The 19638-nt window shown below is 46.6% G+C and overlaps 5 protein-coding genes across 5 annotated transcripts; 3 read left to right on the top strand and 2 right to left on the bottom strand.

The window, feature by feature from the left end:
• Nucleotides 1-4028: 4028 nt before the first annotated feature.
• PtA15_4A434 (uncharacterized protein) lies at nucleotides 4029-4499 on the bottom strand (the record flags this gene model as incomplete). Its single annotated transcript, XM_053168317.1, has 3 exons — nucleotides 4029-4187; nucleotides 4298-4396; nucleotides 4494-4499. 3 exons carry the CDS (start codon nucleotides 4497-4499, stop codon nucleotides 4029-4031), a joined length of 264 nt encoding a protein of 87 aa, XP_053019538.1.
• A 123-nt stretch (nucleotides 4500-4622) lies between these two features.
• On the top strand, nucleotides 4623-5683 carry PtA15_4A433 (uncharacterized protein; the record flags this gene model as incomplete). Its single annotated transcript, XM_053168316.1, has 4 exons — nucleotides 4623-4800; nucleotides 4893-4905; nucleotides 5009-5478; nucleotides 5565-5683. The coding sequence occupies 4 exons, from the start codon at nucleotides 4623-4625 to the stop codon at nucleotides 5681-5683; spliced, it is 780 nt and encodes a 259-aa protein (XP_053019537.1).
• Nucleotides 5684-6219: 536 nt separating this feature from the next.
• On the bottom strand, nucleotides 6220-8016 carry PtA15_4A432 (uncharacterized protein; the record flags this gene model as incomplete). The annotated part of the gene is made up of 6 exons (XM_053168315.1): nucleotides 6220-6316; nucleotides 6430-6588; nucleotides 6700-7010; nucleotides 7113-7387; nucleotides 7534-7756; nucleotides 7849-8016. The coding sequence occupies 6 exons, from the start codon at nucleotides 8014-8016 to the stop codon at nucleotides 6220-6222; spliced, it is 1233 nt and encodes a 410-aa protein (XP_053019536.1).
• Nucleotides 8017-11866: 3850 nt separating this feature from the next.
• Nucleotides 11867-14677, top strand: PtA15_4A431 (uncharacterized protein; the record flags this gene model as incomplete). The annotated part of the gene is made up of 4 exons (XM_053168314.1): nucleotides 11867-11969; nucleotides 12246-12921; nucleotides 13010-13792; nucleotides 13936-14677. The coding sequence occupies 4 exons, from the start codon at nucleotides 11867-11869 to the stop codon at nucleotides 14675-14677; spliced, it is 2304 nt and encodes a 767-aa protein (XP_053019535.1).
• A 1037-nt stretch (nucleotides 14678-15714) lies between these two features.
• On the top strand, nucleotides 15715-16390 carry PtA15_4A430 (uncharacterized protein; the record flags this gene model as incomplete). Its single annotated transcript, XM_053168313.1, has 3 exons — nucleotides 15715-15946; nucleotides 16032-16120; nucleotides 16232-16390. The coding sequence occupies 3 exons, from the start codon at nucleotides 15715-15717 to the stop codon at nucleotides 16388-16390; spliced, it is 480 nt and encodes a 159-aa protein (XP_053019534.1).
• Nucleotides 16391-19638: the final 3248 nt, after the last annotated feature.

Genomic DNA, 19638 nt, shown 5'->3' with positions numbered 1-19638 from the left:
GCTAATTACATTTAGCGTAATACATGCATTGTTGTCCGCAGCAAACCACTGAATTCAGTGTTAGCACAGCGCCAACACTGATTGGGCTGGAGGATCAGTGGCAGGCCGCTGCACTGCGCTAAAAGTACCACTGATGTCAGTGGCCAGTGCAGTGCAGCGGTTTCACCATTGTATCTGAAGACCAATATGATCCACATGTATTGAAATGTGCACATTGGTTCACCAATACAATACTGTATTGGGTGGGATGGACCAAGGGACTGCATCAGATGTCATATACTGGGCAAAAATATAGGCCCCATTTGGACACAATGGCCAAACATTCAACACATGGTCCCTAGGGGTTATACTGGTATTCCAAAAACTCCACCAAATTTCATAAATACACTGTATTGGGCAGTCCAATTCACTTTCCAAAAATAATGTGTTTTGTATTCGAAAACAGATACGCAAAAAATACATGCATTTCAATACAATACCGCACAATACACAATACATGTAATGTCCAAACAGGGACAGGATCATTTATTACCTGCATATCACTGCCACGCAAGGCGTAATTGATCAAATTGTTGTTTCCTTATTCCCTGATTCTGTCTACCAATTTTGATCAGTTGGCAAACTGCATCACCAAAGCGCTCGGCTCTAATCTTGCAGAAAGGTTTAATAGCGCAATGTTTGGAGATAGGGAGTGGTCAAGTCATGTGTGACTTCCCCTTCACTATGCTCCCCATTTGGGCAATGCCGGAGATGTAGCTTGTCCGGACGTGTTTTCTTCTTCTTTGCGGCACCACAGGCTAGCGCTGGAACCCGTACCCGGACCCAGCGGGTATAACCTGTCCCGAACCGGCGGGTACGGGCTACGGGATGGCTCCTGATGCTCGATTATGGGGTCGAGTACAGCGGGTACGAGCCACGGGCGACCTCACATGTACCCGCGGATACCCGAATGTTTTGGGTGAGAAGGTCTGGAAGTTGGCACGAGTGGACAAGCAATGTTTTTATTTACGTTCATATAGAAGTTGAGTAGTAATGTAATAGAAACAGAAGAGTAGTAATGTAATAAAAACAGAAGAGTAGCAATGGAGTCTTAATCATCGTCAGAGTCCTCATTATCGGAGACATCAAGTTTGGCTTTTTTGAGTGTAACTGAATTAGTGTCCATCATCTCATCAAATTTTTGGTACCACTCCTTTACACAAAGGAGGTGTTCGATAGAAGAAGTTCCAAGGCTGTGACGCTGCGAGCCTATTATGGTTTTCGAACGGGAAAATATGCGCTCGGATGGTGCACTTGTGGCTGGGATTCCGAGGTAACACTTTGCCATGGCTGCTAGAGATGGATACACGTTCTTGTGACGTGACCAATAGTAGAGTATATCGGTGTTTTGTTTCTCGTTCGGCTCCGATAGATATTGCTGAATCTCCCCCATCAAGTCGTCTGCAACAAGGCCTTGACCAAAGATGTCGGCCTCGATTATAGAAATCTTCTTGACAGCCTTTGTTTTCTTTTCTGAGGCTTTACCTTGTCTCATCTTGCTGGGACTTCGATCAAAAGAACGGGCCTCATATTTGAAGTTTTTCAATATATCGGACGGTTTTATGGTTGAGATACAATGTTCAACCAAGAACGAATGGGTTTTTTCGAAGTAACTCAGCTTGATTCGCGGGTCAAGAATCATGGCACAGATTGGAGCAGTCTTTTCTAAAGCAAGCGTAAGGTATTTCTTGAGTTTTTCAATCATTTCAGTGGCTGCCGGGATGAGCTCGAAAGCATCGTACGTTCCTCGAATTCCGTAGATCGTTCTGATGAGAGAGATATAGATTGGAAGTGCCATGCTGATAGTGGGATATTTAGATCGACAGAGGATTTTGGTGACTTCGTAAAGTGGTTCCAAGAAGGTGGTGATTTGAGCCACCTTAGCCCACTCGGCATCCAGAAGGGAAAATTTGGATGCATCGACTTGGGAGATATTAGAACTACAAAATGTTGTACAGACTAGTTTGAGATCAAGTGCCCGCTTCAGCATCAAGTAGGTCGAGTTCCATCGAGTGCGAACATCGAGGATCAAGGTTTTCCGTTTTCCATTGCTGTTGAAGGCAACTTCATTTGCTCCTTGGCTATTAACAAAATCCATAGCCTTAAAGAAGGCTTCTCGGCGTTGAGGGGAGCCACGAACAAAGGTTGCTAGCCCGTGGATGCGACTAACAACTGTCTGAAGATTGATAAGTGTGCCGCTTGTTTCATCGTGTTGATCAGTCTGATCCATGTGATCCAACGATACCTCTTTCTCAACAGTATCTTCAGCAGAAAGATTGGCACCAAAGGCTTTGAGGCCATCGTGGGCAGCGAGGTTGATCACATGGGCCATGCAGCCCAAGAGTTGTGTATCAGCATCGAAAATTGAAGTGCCTAATCGATGCTCGACCTGCCGAGCCAGTGTCGAGTTATTTGAAGCATTGTCTGCCGTGACACTGACAATGAAATCAGATATTTCCATATCACTTATTAGATCCACAAAAAGGTTTCCGAAGTTTACACCGGTGTGTTGACCTGTGGATTTAATTTTAGAAACTGATCAGAATAGTCACAAATATTAGAATCAACGGTCAAAAATGGGTTTACCTTGGACCGTTGGCATCCCAATAACAACATCCAACACCTTCCAATCCGATGTAATTCCGTGTGCCGTGACCGCCATGAAGGCCTTCTGGTTGGGTGAGGTCCACGCATCAAGAGTGAATGATAGATGTTTCATATCCTTGAGGATTCCCTCAATGTGATTGTGGTGGGCAATATACAGTTTTTCGATCTCGTCTGCCATGGTCTTTCGGCCGTACTCCATGTTGACAGTGCTGGGATTGAGCAATTCCAATAAGTGAACAAAGGATTTGCGTTGCACAATCGAGTATGGTAAGTCAGCTTCAGCAATGAAATAACCAATGGCCTGCTTGAGCAAACTAGCCGTCAGAACAGGCTTTGGTCAAAACACAAAGTCAGCTAAGATAAAATTACAAGAAAGAAAAAGAAAAATGGATAACTGACCCGTTGTTCAACCCTCTGCCGCTTTAAAAGATTGGGAAGGAGCAACTGATTCGTCTTCTCTTGTCCGGGCGGCAGGATGTGATGCATACGCTTCAAGTGCTCACTCATCGATTTTGTACTTGCGGTCGCGTCTCGAGTCAATCGTTGCTTGCAGGGTTTACCGTTTTTCTTCTTTTCAGGAACCTGGCATTCAACCTTGCCTTCGTCATTTAAGAGCTTGAAGTGGGCCCAAACCCAACTTCTCTGAACTGGCGCCTGGTTTGGAGTTGGTGATGATGAAGAGGGGGCGGTGGCAGTACCGGGGGTTTGGATTGCATCATTGGAGCCAATAACTTCAATATCACTCATGATGATAAATATTACTAAGCGGAGAAAACAGAGACAAGAGCGGAGATAGATTGCGAGGTTATTATTTAAAATTTATTCTTCGACTTTTCTTTTGATGCTCGTGGGTTATAATCTTTGAATTTTGGTACAACCTGGAGAAATAAGGCTCTATTTATAGCAACGACCACCGTCATTAGCAAGAACATTCTTGATGTAACTATGGTAGAAAGTAGAATCTATTTAATTGATTGACAAAAATAGAGAGTTCAAGGTTTTTCCGAGCACATGTAGAGGATAGATCAACTGGGTGGGGGTGGATCGTTGTCTTCCCGCGGCGGATCTCTGAATTTTTCACCGGGTGGCGGGTATACCCGCCATCCCGTCGGGTATAGCCTTGGTCAGCCGGGTATACTCGTGGACCGTACAGCCACCCGGGTACCCTCGGGACTCTCCGAATACCCGCGGGTAGGGTCCGGTTGGTATCATTTGAGTACCCGGCATTCGATCATACCCGCCGGGCGGGGCCCGGGATGGGGTAAAATGCTCGGGTACCCCGCGAGTTCCAGCGCTAGGCACCACAGGCACACTCGATGGATATGATGGTGCTCCATGACTCAAAGAGAGAGGGTTTGTCGTTAATCCTGACAGAGCCGATCTCAGATGGCCGGGTCGATACTATTGTTGTTGTTGTGATCACCGGCTCCCTGATTCGCATCATCCTGGTTCTGGTTTTGGAGGTTGTACTTGACATTCAGGGCGTAGTTCTGGACGGCCTGGTTGAGATCTGAGACTTTGAGGTTGTAGTGGTTGATCGACTGTTCAGAACCGAATCGGTTTTCATTGGCCGTCAGATTTTCTTCATCATTCGGCAAATACACTGGTTCATTCAACCGAATATCATATGTTAAATAGAAAAGAATATTACCTCGAGGCTTAGGATCAGTTCCGTCATCGCTTCCGATAGCTTCTCGACATTTCCTAGCATTCGAGATAACAATGCGGTCTGCTGTTCTTCAAATGGGTTCTACGTAGTCAACCAGTAATTTCGGTTTACAATCGAGTGGATAAATGCTGAGTTTGTTTGCTTTTCTTTCTCGAGCTCTTGAAGATTGACGACTCACCTGCATGATTTGCTTCTCCTTGTCGGCGCGTTCCTCTCCAACTTGCGTCTTGCGTCCGGACTTGATATGTAGCCGCCGTCTGCTTCCGGCTTTAGAGGTGTGACATGGTACTGACAGAGCCTGAGTAGAATGTCACAAGTCCCATCCGATGGCCCTTCCTTCGAGTTCATCACTTTTATCCAACAGTACAGGTTCACAATCATGGTCAAGGCTATCATTTCTCCATCGGTCCTGGCGAGCGACTTTGGATCCCTGACAGCAGAATGTAAAAAAGTCATCAAGCATGGCGCAGAATGGCTCCATATGGGTCAGTGTCCTCTTGTTTGCAGATACGGATTCTCTTCGAAACGGCAACCGCTGGTGGACCGTACTAAAGAGATTTGTTTTCCTCCTTTCCAGATGTTATGGATGGGTAAGCCGCAGCCTCATTCCCAAAGGCCAGCCATCCGGTCACGTGGTGGCTCGGCGTGGCCAGTGCTCGAGATGTTAATGATTAACCAAAAGTATTGCGACAGACACTTTGTGCCCAACATCACGATCGGTGCGCCGGTGCTAGCATCCGTGGCGAAGACGGTCGAGGGCGCCTACATGGACTGCCACATGATGGTTGCCGACCCGATGCGATGGATTGACGATGTGGCCGAGGCCGGCGGGGCTTCTTACACATTCCATCTCGAGGCCTGCTTCCAGAGGCCGGACTCGGCCGACCATGAGCCGCTGGCGATTATCGATCGGATTCACGCCCGTGGAATGCGCGCTGGCGTGGCTATCTCTCCCGACACCCCATCCGATAAAATCACCGACTCTATCGCCGCCAAGGCCGACCTCCTTCTCGTCATGACCGTTCATCCCGGTAGAGGTGGCCAGAAATTCATCGACGCCTGTGTTATCAAGGTCGCTGAGCTCAGAGCACGATTTCCTCAAAAGGATATCCAAGTTGATGGTGGGGTCGGACCGAAAACTGTCAAACCCTGTGCTGAAGCCGGTGAGTTCAACAATTATTTTTTACTTCCGACTCTTTTCGTCTTAGTCAATCCTGATAAAATTGTCATCATGTTCAACTTTCCATAGGATCTAATGTTGTCGTGGCCGGAACAGCTGTCTTCGGTGCTCCCCAGCCAGGAGTGGTTATTCAGGAACTCAAGAATGTGGTCGAGACTGAACTAAAGAAGGCAGGAACGCTGACCTAATGCTTGTCAGGATATCACCATATTGTCCCAATCACTTGTCACCAGTTATCACCCCCCACCTTGAGAATATCCACCTCCATCTCAAATGTATACCAAGTATAACAATTAGATATCTTTTACTTATTTATACACAAAAACATGCAAACCTGTTGCCCAAGCTTAGCATACTCATCTTCCATGTGAATTCTGCCATCTATTGCTGAGAAGAAATGAATTTTTCTAGTTGACTGCATCAATGCCTCGAAACCGAGTGGGAGTAGTAAAACTTAGTATGCTTATAAAACTATTCATCTTTTTATATACAATGAGCAATGAAGTCTGTAGACAAGACAAGTGAAAGCAGTTTTTGTTTGCATAATTTCTGTTCTGCAAGCAGGTGCATTGTCAATGGGGAGACAAGATAATGGGCAAGTTGCTTAAGGACTCTTGCTTAGAATCAAACAAGAATGACGGTTAATCAAGCATATGATTCTATGAGGGTATATCCGGGAAAAATGAATGCTTGAAAGAGGCAGAGAGACTGATGACCTTTCTTCTCAGTTCTTGGAGGGCATCATCATCGTTGGCGGGAGCGTGGTGGGCTTGGGTAAGAGACTAGAGAAAGAGGTGCGTGCGTTTTGGAGAAGGACAGCACTACATAGATAAGGAAGCCGTGAAAGTTTTGGGTGGGATCAGTATAATCTCAACAAACGAAGGCAAGCTGGATACTGGAAATCCAGAAAAGAAATTGAAAAGTCACGACTTACTCCATGATTACCAATGCCGCCATCGATTCGACTATGGGTACAGCTCGTGGGACTACACATGGATCATGTCGGCCTCGGGCCGCTAATACACCACTCTCTCCGTTGTATGTTGCTGTCTGTTGTTCCTTAGCAATCGTTGCAGGAGACTTGAACGCACAGCTAGAAATAAAAAAAGTTCACAACAATAAAAAAAGACAAGGTCAGGGTTTCTTTTTCGGTTGAAATGATTGATATTTATTTTTTCTTCAAAAGCAAGTTTTGATGACGGACCGGAAATAAATGTTTTCGCCGTTACTGATTCCACCTTGAATGCCACCACTGCGATTAGTGAGAGTTGACAAGCCATTACCGACGGAGTCTTTAGTGAACATGTCGTTATGTTGACTTCCAGCCATTTCGACACCTTTGAAGCCGCTGCCGATCTCGAAGCCTTTGGTCGCGGGAATCGACATCATGGCGTGGGCCAGTTTGGCTTCGAGTTTGTCAAAACATGGTTCCCCTAGGCCGGTTGGGCAGTTCTTGATCACACAGGTTACCGTCCCTCCGATACTGTCATCTGCTGCTTTGGCTTCTATTATTCGCTATGAAAAATTCGACCGGCGAGTTCACCGAAGAATGTTAGATTATTAGCGGGAGAAGGAGAATTAAGACGAGGAGTTCAAACTATTCATGCGCAGACTGACCTGGGTCATCCGTTGAGCAGTGGCTTCATGAGGACATCGAACTACGCTCTTGTCGACCTCTTCCCGGGTGATATTTGAGAGGAATCGTAAGAACTCGGGACCAGAGTAATCTTCGTCCTCGTCGTGATGAGTGCCATTGCTACCGTTCACGGGGGCGGGTGAGAACGACTTGGAGGATAAATGGATAGGCCCTACGCCGGACACAAATGCGACAATCTCAACTCCATAGGCCGTCCTTAGAAACTTCTCGGCTATCGCTCCGGCTGCAACTCGTGCTGATTAGAAGAGGGAAAAAAAGAACGTAAGTAACAAGAACTATTGCCTATTTAGCTATTTTTCTGATAATTTCTGGCAAGCAAGGATCGACCGAAAGAACATAAAGTTATTAATGGAGAGAAACAGGAAAATGAAGCTGGCGTACCGATTGTTTCTCGAGCGCTACTCCTGCCACCCCCACTGCTAGATTTGATACCATACTTGAGTAGATAGGTCCAGTCTGCATGACTCGGTCGAGGGTAAAAATCTGTCTCCGAATAATCATGTGGACGTTGGTCTTTGTTGGGCACAAACAAGGCGATTGGTGATCCGAGGGTCACTCCATGTTCTACACCCGACTGGATCTTGACCAAGTCACTCTCGTTCCTCTACGAGCAAGAAAAAAAAACATGTAAAATTAATCATCACAGGCAGCTATCGTTTGGAAGAGGAAAAAGAAGGAAAAGAAAATCAGACTAACCGGGGTTGTAAGATCACTTTGACCAGGACGACGTCTAGAGAGTTGAGTCTGAAGATCCTCTTCGCTTAGTTGGAGACCAGGGGGAACACCATCGACGATAGCTGTGACACCATTACAATGACTCTCGCCAGCCGTGGTGACTCTGAAGATAGTGCCGAATGAACTCATGATGACTTATTTCTTGGTTCCGGTTGTCGGTTAATATTGGTGTCGATCGGTTATCTTTTCACCTTCGTCTGCTTGATGTGGGAGCTGGGTGGAATAAGCAGGTGCTACACAATCGCAAGTGGGTGAACTTGGGAAGTTTTTTTTTTTTCTCTTTTTTTCCTTCGCCTCGTTTCAGAACTTCTTTTTTTTGGATTTTCCCTTCTGGGACTGGATTCTGCGTCGCATGCAGATGGCACACCGGTTTCCATTCTGGCAGAGCTCAGCCTCTACGTCGTCAGACGGCTTTACAGTCCCTGGATTGGCGCAATGTCAACGGATAACTGCACTTCATGAACTTAGTCCCTGGCTTCAGAGTCGGAAACCCGATAAAATCCGGCCAACACCCAAAGTGGTCTTGATATTACGCACAAAAAAAATTCTAGATGGTCTAGATCAGTACACGCGCAGATATTTCTTCTGGGGAGGAATATGCACTTCGAATGCCAGGTCAAACACTCAGACTGAATTAAGTCTCTAACTTAACTAAGTCCCTCTATTGGAGGGGGGACGCCGTCCCGCAGGGACCCTCCGAAGGAGGGACTTATGCACTATGTCGACCCCGTGGCAGTAGAGAATTAGAAAAATGATCTTTTTCAATCCTCTCTGGACGCGCCATTTGTCACCAGGCAATAAAACTTTGGGGGAGCAAAATGTGCACAACATCATGGAGTTTCTTTGTACATATTTTACAAAATTTTTGGGGCCTTGGGTGCCCCATGAAGTCCTTTTTTGTGACTGACAAGTGTCCACTTCATTGTGCATTCCACATTTTGCACTGTACAGAATCTGAAATTGATAATGTTACAACTATGATTGCAGCTCAACCAGAGGAGTTGAGGATGAGAAAAAATAGTAGAAAGAAGGGGACAGCTTAAGCCATCCCAGAAATGTAAATTATAAAAAAAAAGGTTCAGAAACTCATGTGGGAGATTGGTTTTAAAAAAGTCCCCACCAAAATGCCTAATTCTCTACTGCCGCGGGGTCGACATAGCGCGTAAGTCCCTCCTTCGGAGGTCGCTTCGCTCCCCCGAGGAGGGAATTAGCTAAGTTAGATTAAGTCTGGGAGTACCCAATTGTTCACTCTAATCTTTCTTGGAGTGGACCCCATCACAAACTATGGAGGAACACAATTTCACTTCATTTCCAGAGCACATGAAGTGAAATCTTGGACTAGATTTAGCCTGAACTTAAACCAAGGGCCATCTCTAATAAACCTTGCTGTAGAATCTCCATTCACGGGGCTGTCTCATCCTTCAATGGAGGACTTCCTGTTGGCCAAAATTTACAAGATGCTGGATCTAGAGGGGAAAGCTCAACCTTACTGGCTGATGAAAACTGATCCAGATCAAGTTGTCACCAGCAAAAAGGTTCAGCTCCTCCCTTGAAATCAAGACACTTTGCCAATGGGAAGTCCTCCAATTTTTGCAGATTTGCTCAAAATTCCATCCAGCTTACTCAGTACTGCAGCAGCCCTTATTACACCAGCAAAAATTTGAGGTGAATAGGTGTCATGTGAAATTAACTATGCCACAGATACTTTTCTTGCTAGTAAACTCCCTGCACCATGGGCTTCACTCATAAAAATGGCCACTTTCTTCGCCAGCCTTTGGAGATATTTGGTCTGAACCACAATTTCACCGCTGTGTCTGCTTCCCTCATGCCTCAAATCACAGCGCATCTTCCCCCTCTCACTTTCCAGAAAATTTAAGGCCACAGAAACCAGAGTAGACAAAGCAAAAGCCTCCTCAAATAAACCTCCTCCCTTCCCAAAGCCTTCAATTCTGGTGTTGATCTGGGTGGGAAATGGTTGCCTGGCCTTGAGAGGGCAGGGTCAAGTTGATTCTGAATGGCCAGTCCAAACACACATCATTATATGGCAATTGAAAGTGGCTGTTCCAAACAACCCTGTAAGATAATTAAAGCCTGATAATAATCCCAATAAGTTCCATAAACCTTATTGTGGCTTATTACACAACATTGCGTTACCATATATGAAGCTGGGCCTTCCAAAAGGGGCATTGATGAGATTGGCTGTTGTTGAGCTGGGAGAATACCCACTAAATTAGTGTGGAGCACATCTTGAGTTCTGCAAATAGGCAACACAGAGTTGTGCAATATCTATTTTTTGGGGGCCATGGGCCAAAATTAAACCCCCCAGTATCTCCAAGATAACCACTGTATGTGAGTAATCCTCATGGCTTACTGGGAAGAAATCACCATTGGTATTATCGGTGCTGGACATCTTGTGCAACTTTGTGTGAGTATCTGTTGAACTGAAAACTTTCTCTACACCAATTTAGTGGAGATTTTCCAAGCTCAACAAGAGACATTCTCATTAAATTATAGTATAACTACTTTATGTACATAGGGAGGACTTGAAGAAGGGATCCAGACATTGCCTGCCTATATGGCACTATACATCCCACCAGATTGGATGGCACATGACTACAGGTGCTTGCTGGACAGCCTGCAGCAGCCTACAGTATTTGGTGAACTGTAGCTGATCAAGCCAAAGACTTAAAATCACCCATATTCAGCATCTGCACCACGCTGCCTGGCCCAAACCTGGTGGGGCTTGGGCAACCTGGTTAGACACCCAGCCAGTCCCCATACTTGAATCATAATGGTCACAGACCAACCCCAGGTGAACAAAGCTGAAACTTAATTTCAAGCTAATACCCAGTTCACATTGGTCAATTCAACACAATTTTATTATATTACTACTTAGATTCCTTCATTTCTAGCTATTCTGAATGAAGTTGGAAAAGGATTGGTATTACCAATTTGCTGCTAAATTTACATGGCATTTCAGTTGACCTGACCATTAGCCAATAATAGCGGGATTCAAAGTAGACCCGCGCGTGCCACTTGCAAGGCAAGGCAAGCCGGCGTTCAACTCAAATGTTGAACATTGACTTGCAGTCTCCCTGCAAAACTGGGTTATGCAAAGTGACCTGCATGCACGCGCAGGTCTACTTTGAAACCCTCTAATAAATGTGAATGCTCTCAGCCATGTCAAATCCTAGCTCTGACCAGATCTCAAGGCACTTTGCAAAACATCAGTGGCCTGCAACCAATACTCATGTAATGAAAGGGTCCTCAAGCAGGGTCATATGTATTTATCTCTTTTGGCAAGCTCCGCGAACAGCCACCCAAATAAGTGGCAGTTGGTCATGGATGTAAGTACATATATGCGTATGTATCTTGTGCCGCGCTGTTTCACCGGATGTTGTGTGATGTTTTTTAGTCATCGCAACGTTTGTTGGAACATGAGACACACCTGGTCCAGACTTGCAACACACCCTGGACCAAGTTCTCCTTGGGGCATGGAACAATTCATTCGAGAATCAGTGATTCGGCTTGACTAATCTGATGATAGTCTGAGCAGAAGCGGACGCAGGTCTTAGCAACGGAGCTGGATGTCTGGTCCATTTGTGTAAAATCCACCACCACAAGCGAGCCGCAGCCGAAGTCTGTGAAAGGGGCGCTGGTGCCCAGGGGAGTCCGATGTTTGCTGATGTTTGGTTGTTCAGGGTCATCTGTCCAATACAAACAGCCTGTGAACTCCGTGACAGGGCTGGGTGACAGGTCGGCGTGTTTGGCTGGAATATAAACCCTTTGATTCTGCTTTGGGAGGCCCAGCGGCTGCATCCATCCAGGACGGTCAACAAGGGGACACTGGAAAAGTGGGAGGAAGCGGTCAAGACCATCCCAGCCTTGCCTATTAGACAGACATTAAAACACTCCATCTCTCCCTAGCTCTCCCCCCCCCACCTAGCTGACATCGATCGCATAGCCCACTAAACAAGCAATGACCCTCCCCAAAACAGCCTCCGCTCAGGATGCATCGATCGACCGTCCCGAGCCGATCTCCTCGTCCGCCGGCCGATTGGAAAACCTGCTCGGTTCACCATGTTAGCCTCCCGTTTTCCATCTACTTCTTTCCTTCCTCCATCCCCATCCTTTAAATGCATGTCCCCCCAACCCCCGCTCTCCTACGTGTATCATATCAGTGCAAGTATGAGTCTGCCCCTACCGCACCTTCTTGCCCCAGCCGCTGTATCTTTTGCTCCTCCGCCCCCCGCCCAGCGCAGGCTGGCCAGGCCGTATATACAACCTTGTAACTTTCACCCGTCTCTTCCTGGAAGCTGATTCAATGACTGTGGTATCGTACCACTAATTCGCAACAGATTGGCCGCTAGGCTCTTCATTCCTCAAGTTACTCAACTTTCCACCCGCCTTTCGCACCAACTTCGGGCTCGGAGGCACTTCCGCACCGCTATCAATCTCGGCAAACCCAAAGGATGGTCATCCCGAAGTGCCCGCAGAAACGCAACCGGCCGCAGACGAGCCCAATCAAATGGAAGTCGATCTCGATGGCTCCCCAATCGAAGACGATGATTGCTCTTCTCATGGCTTCGAAAACGAGGCCGATGGTCATCAGGATGATGACGAGGATGATGACCACACCTTGGAAGAGCTGTTGGTCAAGCCTAGATCGTCCGAGAACCGGAACCAGGCATCAGCTGGAAAGCCTTCGCTATCTGACCGACTCACTGAACCTTCGACTCACAAACACCGCTCCGATCGTGATAGATTGTCCCGAGAACTTGACTACCGACAACATTCTAGGCTTCCTTTCTCATCAATCCCCCGAAATACTAACTTTCACATTAAAGGATTGGCTAATCTAAAACGATCCGGTCAAGCTTCAGAACCTTACAGGACCTCTTCAAACCTCATAGAATGTAACGCCAAGCTCCACCCTTGGGGTAACAAGCGTCCCCACTCAACTTCGTCCGACACCCAATCCTCTTACCCCAACGGCAAACGTTCTCGCTTGTCGGAACCTTCAGACAAACCGAGGTATGTTTTTCGATCTCACCATTCTGCAGCGGCTTTCAAATAAACTGATGTAAACTCGAATCCGTCTTCCTCCCCTCTGATTACGTAGTGTGTCCAAGAAATGGGTTCGAGATCGTTATCAGGACAGCGACGAGGAGTACGACCACCGCCGAGTGTCGAAAGAGATAAATTCCCACCGGTACCACTGGCCCAATCCGCATCAGAAATCTGACTATCACCGTAAGCAGAAAAGCGTAGACCTTTCCACCTCGCATGCCGGCGACTCTCAAGACCGGGCTGCCAGTGCTTCTGGTTCGAAGAAGGTCGGCGTCCAGAGGGGGGTAACCAACCTGAAGGGCAAACACATCTCCCAAAACTTCCATGATGAAGTTGCAGACCGAGAAAGGCGTTGGATGCAAGAGTTCAAGCAATATGATACTGCTCAGACAGCCCATACTCGTTCGGTCTCTCCATTTCCCTCTTCTCATCGACGTTCCCCCTCAAGGCAATCGCCAGAATCAGACGAAGACTATTACACACTAACCCAGATCGCACCAGACTTGCTGGAAGCACTCCATCGTGCAGTATTTTCATGGATCAATCGGTCCATAGCAGAAGCACTTCTCCGATTAGGATTATGGCTCGAAGAGAAAAAGATCTGGTCGCCACACGAGTGGGGAAGTATCAGGATAGATCAACTCGAAAAAGTGGTTGACATGACCTACGATCGAGGGCTGGCTTTCTTGTTGTGGAAGTGTAGCTCCGTCGAGTTTATGGACTTGTTACAAAAGCCCATACAGTCTGGGATTTTTTTCGTCCACCAAGATCCTCAGAGTCGCGCTTGGTATATCCGATTTGGTAAAGACTTTACACCGATCGGATTAGCTTACCGGTAAATGAATTCCACTTTCACTTTGTTTCTCTGCCCATGTCTCTTCTACGAACCAATTGTCCAAGTGTGGCTGAACTCTTTTTGTTCTCCCTGTTTCCTATCATTAACGCCGAACACATTATTCCCCTACGATTGCCGAATAGACCCCTCATCAAAGGTTATCGTAAGCACCTAACCGATTCTAAAAGCCAACTACCAATACAGGCCGGCAAGTTTGTACGGCAGTACATCATGTCCTGCCCCAATGAAGAAGACTTGCTGTATTTATTCAAGGATGACAAAGATCCAATGGGATGTCTAAAACGAGCTGAAAAAGAAGGGATAATTGAACTTACTGATCAACCGCCTTCTCATGTCTCGTTCGGCAATCGAGGAGGTTTGCACGGTAACAAGACATGGTTCAATAAGACTTCAGTTGAGAATAAATATATCACGCTGAAGCCTTTTTGGCTATCGAATACCCACCTCGTTGATCAACCGTTGCTATCGTCGCCGACAATAACAGCTCAGACTTGTGATACCGCTCCAAATAATGACAACGACCTGCTATCGAACTCGGGAGGCAAGAAGAACAAGCAAGATTTTTCCAATGTGATGGAGACTCAGCAAGGCACCGGTCATCTGCCTGCGATTGACAGAAGGAACTCTGATAACACGTCCCTCTCTGCAAATACTTCCAGTACCACTACTGACGCTGGGATCGAACAGCTTGACCGCGTCCCTCACGATCATGAAGGAGAAGATGCTCGTTCACGCAGATCCGATGACATTAAAATCATCAAGCCGACAAGTGGTCGTCGTTCTCATTCGTCTGACGTGGACACGTTGATTCAATCAGTCATTGACCAGTTAGCTCGGGATACCTCAAGACGCAAAAAATATTGATGTGTAAGAATGTAAGAACATTATCCCTATGCTGCTGAGCGAATCAGCAGCAATACGTTATCTCTGTTCTAGTTTGGTTCTTCGTCTCTTATCTCTCCGGTCTATTCATCCACTGATGATCGCTTATCAAAATCTAACCTCCCCAAAAAATTGACACATCAAACCAACAATAATCTTAACTTATCACTGGCTTCTCCCAAAAGTACAATCAAATATTCGTCTCCTCATACATTGTTTCAACCCGTTGACCGTTTCTCTTGTCTTCTCAAGTCCAATGATATTGATAAAATCACATATTCTTGTGTCTCACGTGCGTGTATGAAAATCAGATCGTATTATTATTGTTTGCATTTTGTATGACGCCGAGAAATTGTCACTTGTTTCTTTTTTTCTTGCTTGGGGCTTGCGCTGGGGAAACGGTAATGCATGGTCTGGTTTAGGACAATTAATGCTTCTCATTCATATTCAATGTACAGTATATTGTGGTTCTTTGGCTTATCCGCCGTCTGCAATTGATCAATGAGAGAAAACACGACCTTCATTGGTTGGCTCAGGCACTACTTCATCTCGCATGTGAGGTGTGGATCCCGTTCATGGATCTTTGCAGCAAGCGGATGATGCCTGGCTGATTGCAAGGCCCTGAGCAGAAGCTGACGTGATGCGCTTCATATTCCCGGTCCCGATGCGGTTAGGGGACAGGGGCCGGGCAGGGTCCGGGATCCCGGCCAGAAGAATGGCCGGGAGCGGTGATCTGTCGGACTCGGTTCCAGAATGATCGGTGGAAAGTGCTCGAAGGCAGCCAAAGCCGCCGGCGAGTTTTCCATCCGCTTTCTAGAGCCACGAAGAGCCTTCCATTCACTTCGCCACTTCCCCTCGCTGAATGCCGGGCTGTTGAGCTCAGATGGCTGGGACCAAAGAATATAAAAGCAGCTCCTTGAGGATCTCGCTTCCCCAGCCAACCATCAGACCACATTCGATAGTCAACAGCCCAACAAAGACTCACCCCACCACCCAAGACAGACAGTCAACAAATAAAGATGTCTTTCCTCATCGCGCCAAGTCAGTGGGACGACTTTGAGCAACTCTTCGACAAGTTGGTGACAGACCGCTACGGGCCTCCCTCTGAGCGGCCCAAAGGGGCAAACGACTCGAAGGCGCTCAGCAGTACGGGCTCCCACTCGGTGAGCAGGATCCAGAGGCCCAAGATGGATGTCGTAGAGACAGAAAAATCGATCGTGGTCACCACCGAGTTACCTGGCGCCAAGAAAGGTGCGCAAGAATTCATTTCTTTATCCAACACCATCTTCCGGTTCAGCAACTTATGCCCCATCACGCTTTCTGTCAATTTCTCTAGAGGATATCTCTATCGATCTCCACAACGGACGTTTGTCCATCAGCGGTCACACCAAAGCCTCGAGTGAGCATTCCGAGGGTAGCGTTAGGGTAAGTATCATAGTTCTTGATCACAAGCTCTCCTTTTTCTGTAAAAATGTGTTTTTTAAACACCTTGTTAGCAGAAACGGCTAACTATCTCTGCTTGTCTCAATATTTCAGATTTCTGAGAGATCATTCGGCTCCTTCAGTCGTTCCATCGCCGTTCCACCAGGACTCACCCACGACCAGGTCAAGGCCGGCTTCAAGGATGGTGTGCTCGAAGTGACCATCCCTAAAAGCCTTCCAAACAAGGAATCTCACAACATCCCAATCGCTTAGAGATCTCCCTCCTCTCTTCCTCTCTCCCCTGCTTTGTTCTCACCAACTCTATTTTGTTGTTGTAATATATCTGTCCCAGTCTTTTCTTTTTACTTTCATCATTTTACCAATTGCTTGAGAAGAAATTCATATGCCTTACTTGGGAAAAACTTGTCTTGGACCTGCTTGGAAGCTAAAGAACATCGTTTTGTGTTTACAAAAATAAAACACACGTCTGCTGAGGAAAACAAGCGGATCTCAGACCGCATGAGTCATAAAGACCAACCGGGAACGATGCACTAAACGTGTTTACCGGCCTGCACCCCAAAAACACCATTCACGTGGGTTGCTGGACGAGTTTATGTTACAGCTTGGCAGTGCCATCAAGTAAGGCTGCGACCCGAACTGGCACCCCGGGGTCTAGCCCCGTGGTCTGACCCCGGGGAACAGGGTTCGGGACAGAGCTCTTGAAAACCCCGAAGCCCCGGGGCATGGGAGAACTGCCAAGAGGGAGGGGAGGGGCGCAATGTCTTTTTTTTTACTATTTTTTATGCATTCTAATGACCATGTTACTATGTACAAGGTATTTAAATTAGGAGAAGAGCTGATAGAACACCTAGAATTGACCACCAAAGGTTTGGTACCACCCCTTGAGGCACAAAAGGTGTTCAATACTGCTTGGCTTGAGGGAGGCTCGCTGCCATGATACAATTCGTCGGCCTTTGGAAAAAACTCGTTCAGAGGCGGCGCTGGTAGCCGGAATGGAAAGGTACCAGCGAGCCATTTTGGAAAGGATCAGATAGCTTTTTTGATGACCAACCCAATAGTCGAGGGGTTTGACCCCTTCCGGTTTGGTATCTTCCTTCAAGTAGCGTGTTATTTTGGCTTTGATGCCCTCGATAGGCGCGCTTGGTTGATACAGCGCAGCAGAGAAGAAGCTCGGTTTTGCAGAGCTGGAGGGATTCGGGGCCTGGCTCTCCTTGTTCGCTCCGTTTTCATCAGATTGGAACGTTTCATGAAAGGCTTCGGCAGCCGCGTGGAAGGTGTTGAGTAGGTCGTCAATAGTGAGATTGTAATGGTCGTGTATGAATCGAGCATGAGATTTCCAAAACAAGGTCTTGAACGTTGGGTCTAGAATCATTGCGCACATGTAAACGGGTTTGGAAAGTGCATCGGTGAGATAACCATTGATCTTGTCAATCATTTCTGCGGCTGGGTTGATAAGTTGAGCTTGATCGTAAAGGCCTCACCTATTTGTGTGGAAGTATTCCATCAACAGCATGTAGACAGGCAATACTGTGTTTAAGGTCGGGTATTTAGATGCACATAAAATCTCGGTTCGAGGAGTGACATGATGTTCTTGGCCTGATTCCACTCTTCTTGGTTTAACCTAAAGGTTCAAGTCTCCGTTTGAGTTAGGCAAAAATGATCACATGATTCTTGGAGTAAGATAGCCCGGTGAAACATTGCAAACGTTGAGTTCCATCGAGTCGAGACATCAATGTCAAGACACTTGATTTTTTTTTTGTAGAGGTCTGGCTGAATCAAGCTGACGACCTTTGCAAAGCGTTCACGGCGCTGAGGTGAAAACCAAACCCAAGTACACAAGCCGTGTATTCTTTTGAGAATACTTTTTGCATTGATATCAGCGCCATCTGGTTTGCTCGTCACGTATCCAATACCCATCCGATTGGGCTGGGCTCGACTTTGCTCATTCTCCAAAGAGTCCATTTGATCAGTTGGCAGCGCTTTGCCTTTGTTATCATCATCTACAGTTCCAAGAGCGGATATTCCTGCTTTGGCAGTGAGGTTGATCACATGAGCAACACATCCGAGTAGTTCCATTGAGGTGTTGAAGCTAGGGGTCTGAAGAGACAGCTCTTTTGCCATCCGATTGTTAGTCGCAGCGTTATCTGCGGTAATTGTGTGGATTTTTTTGATGCAATCATAGCTTTCAAGTGTCTTGTAGAATAGTTCAGCGAATTGTTTGCCTGTTATATGTTGGCCTGGAGGAAGTTATTGGTCAGTTTTCTTCTTGGAGAAATAGCGAGTCAACAACTGAAGACGTACCCTCAATATGAGGCACTGCAAGTGTCAAGTCTTTCATCTCAAACTTTTTGTTGATGTAATGAGCTGTTACCGCCATGAAAGCGGTAACATTGGGAGCAGTCCAAGCATCGGTTGTAAAGGAGATTGAATCTTGCTTTGCAAGGAATTTTAGTTTAATTGTCTCTTGCGATTGAAGATAAACTCCCATGAGGTGGTCGGAAATGCCAGTTCGGCTGACATCGTTCATTAGAGGGATGGCGCCCTGGTTGAGTAGGGCTACGAGTTCACAGAACGACTTTTGTTCGACCATGGCAAACAGAAGATCACTGTCGGCTAAGAAGTAAACCAATGCGTTCTTGAGGGATTCATTGTTGAGCTCTACCTGAAATGAAAACTCAAAACCCGTCAGTTGCTCAGAATTCTCATGGCTTTTGTACACAAAGGATGGGAAGGGATTAAAAATTCTAATGCATTTGACTCACTTTTGGTTTCAAAGCACCTGACTTTGACCAGCTCTCAAGATCCATGTGCGAAGACCTCTTTGTTTTCTTCAGCAGTTTTGGATCTGCAAGGTGGTGGATGTGCATAAGGTGTCCATGGAAGCTTTTTGTACTTCCACTTTTATCCTTCTTGATCCTCGTTCCACAACACTTTCCGGTCTTTTGGACAACTTGACAGATAGCCTCGGTTCCGTCCGCCATTGGCTTGAAGTGGTTCCAAACCCAACTGCGCTTGCTAGGTTGAGTTGGAGTAGTTTCTTCTTCACTGTCATCTAGTTCGATATAGTTTGTCAATGATGATGCAGAGGATTCCGGCTGAGATGAGAGTAAATCGGAGGGTTTTCTTCTTTTCATGTTGTTGAAAATTGAGGCTACTACTTAATTTCAAACCAAGGTTAATTTGGAGAATGCTTCAATAATTCACCGTTACAGACCGCTGAAGCCCGATGGATAGATCCAATAGCCCTAACTAGGGCAAAACTCAGCTCCTGAACCATGGGCGGACCATGGTGGTGAGCATATCAAAAAAAAAAGTCATGCCCCGGGGCTTTTCCGGGGCTTGGGGTTCGGGATGACCCTCAGACCCCGTCCCGAACCCCGGGTCACAGCCTTACCATCAAGGGATTCAGGTTGTTACAGTACGCAAGCTCAACCAAGTCTCAAGGTGCAAAGACCTGTGAGAACTTCTTCCACGTGGAGCATGCAGTTTCAAGTCTTGAT

Source organism: Puccinia triticina, chromosome 4A, assembly GCF_026914185.1.
Source record: "Puccinia triticina chromosome 4A, complete sequence".
NCBI classification, from domain to species: domain Eukaryota; kingdom Fungi; phylum Basidiomycota; class Pucciniomycetes; order Pucciniales; family Pucciniaceae; genus Puccinia; species Puccinia triticina.
Note: the sequence above shows the minus strand (reverse complement) of the source record. Positions and strands in the feature narration are given on the sequence as shown.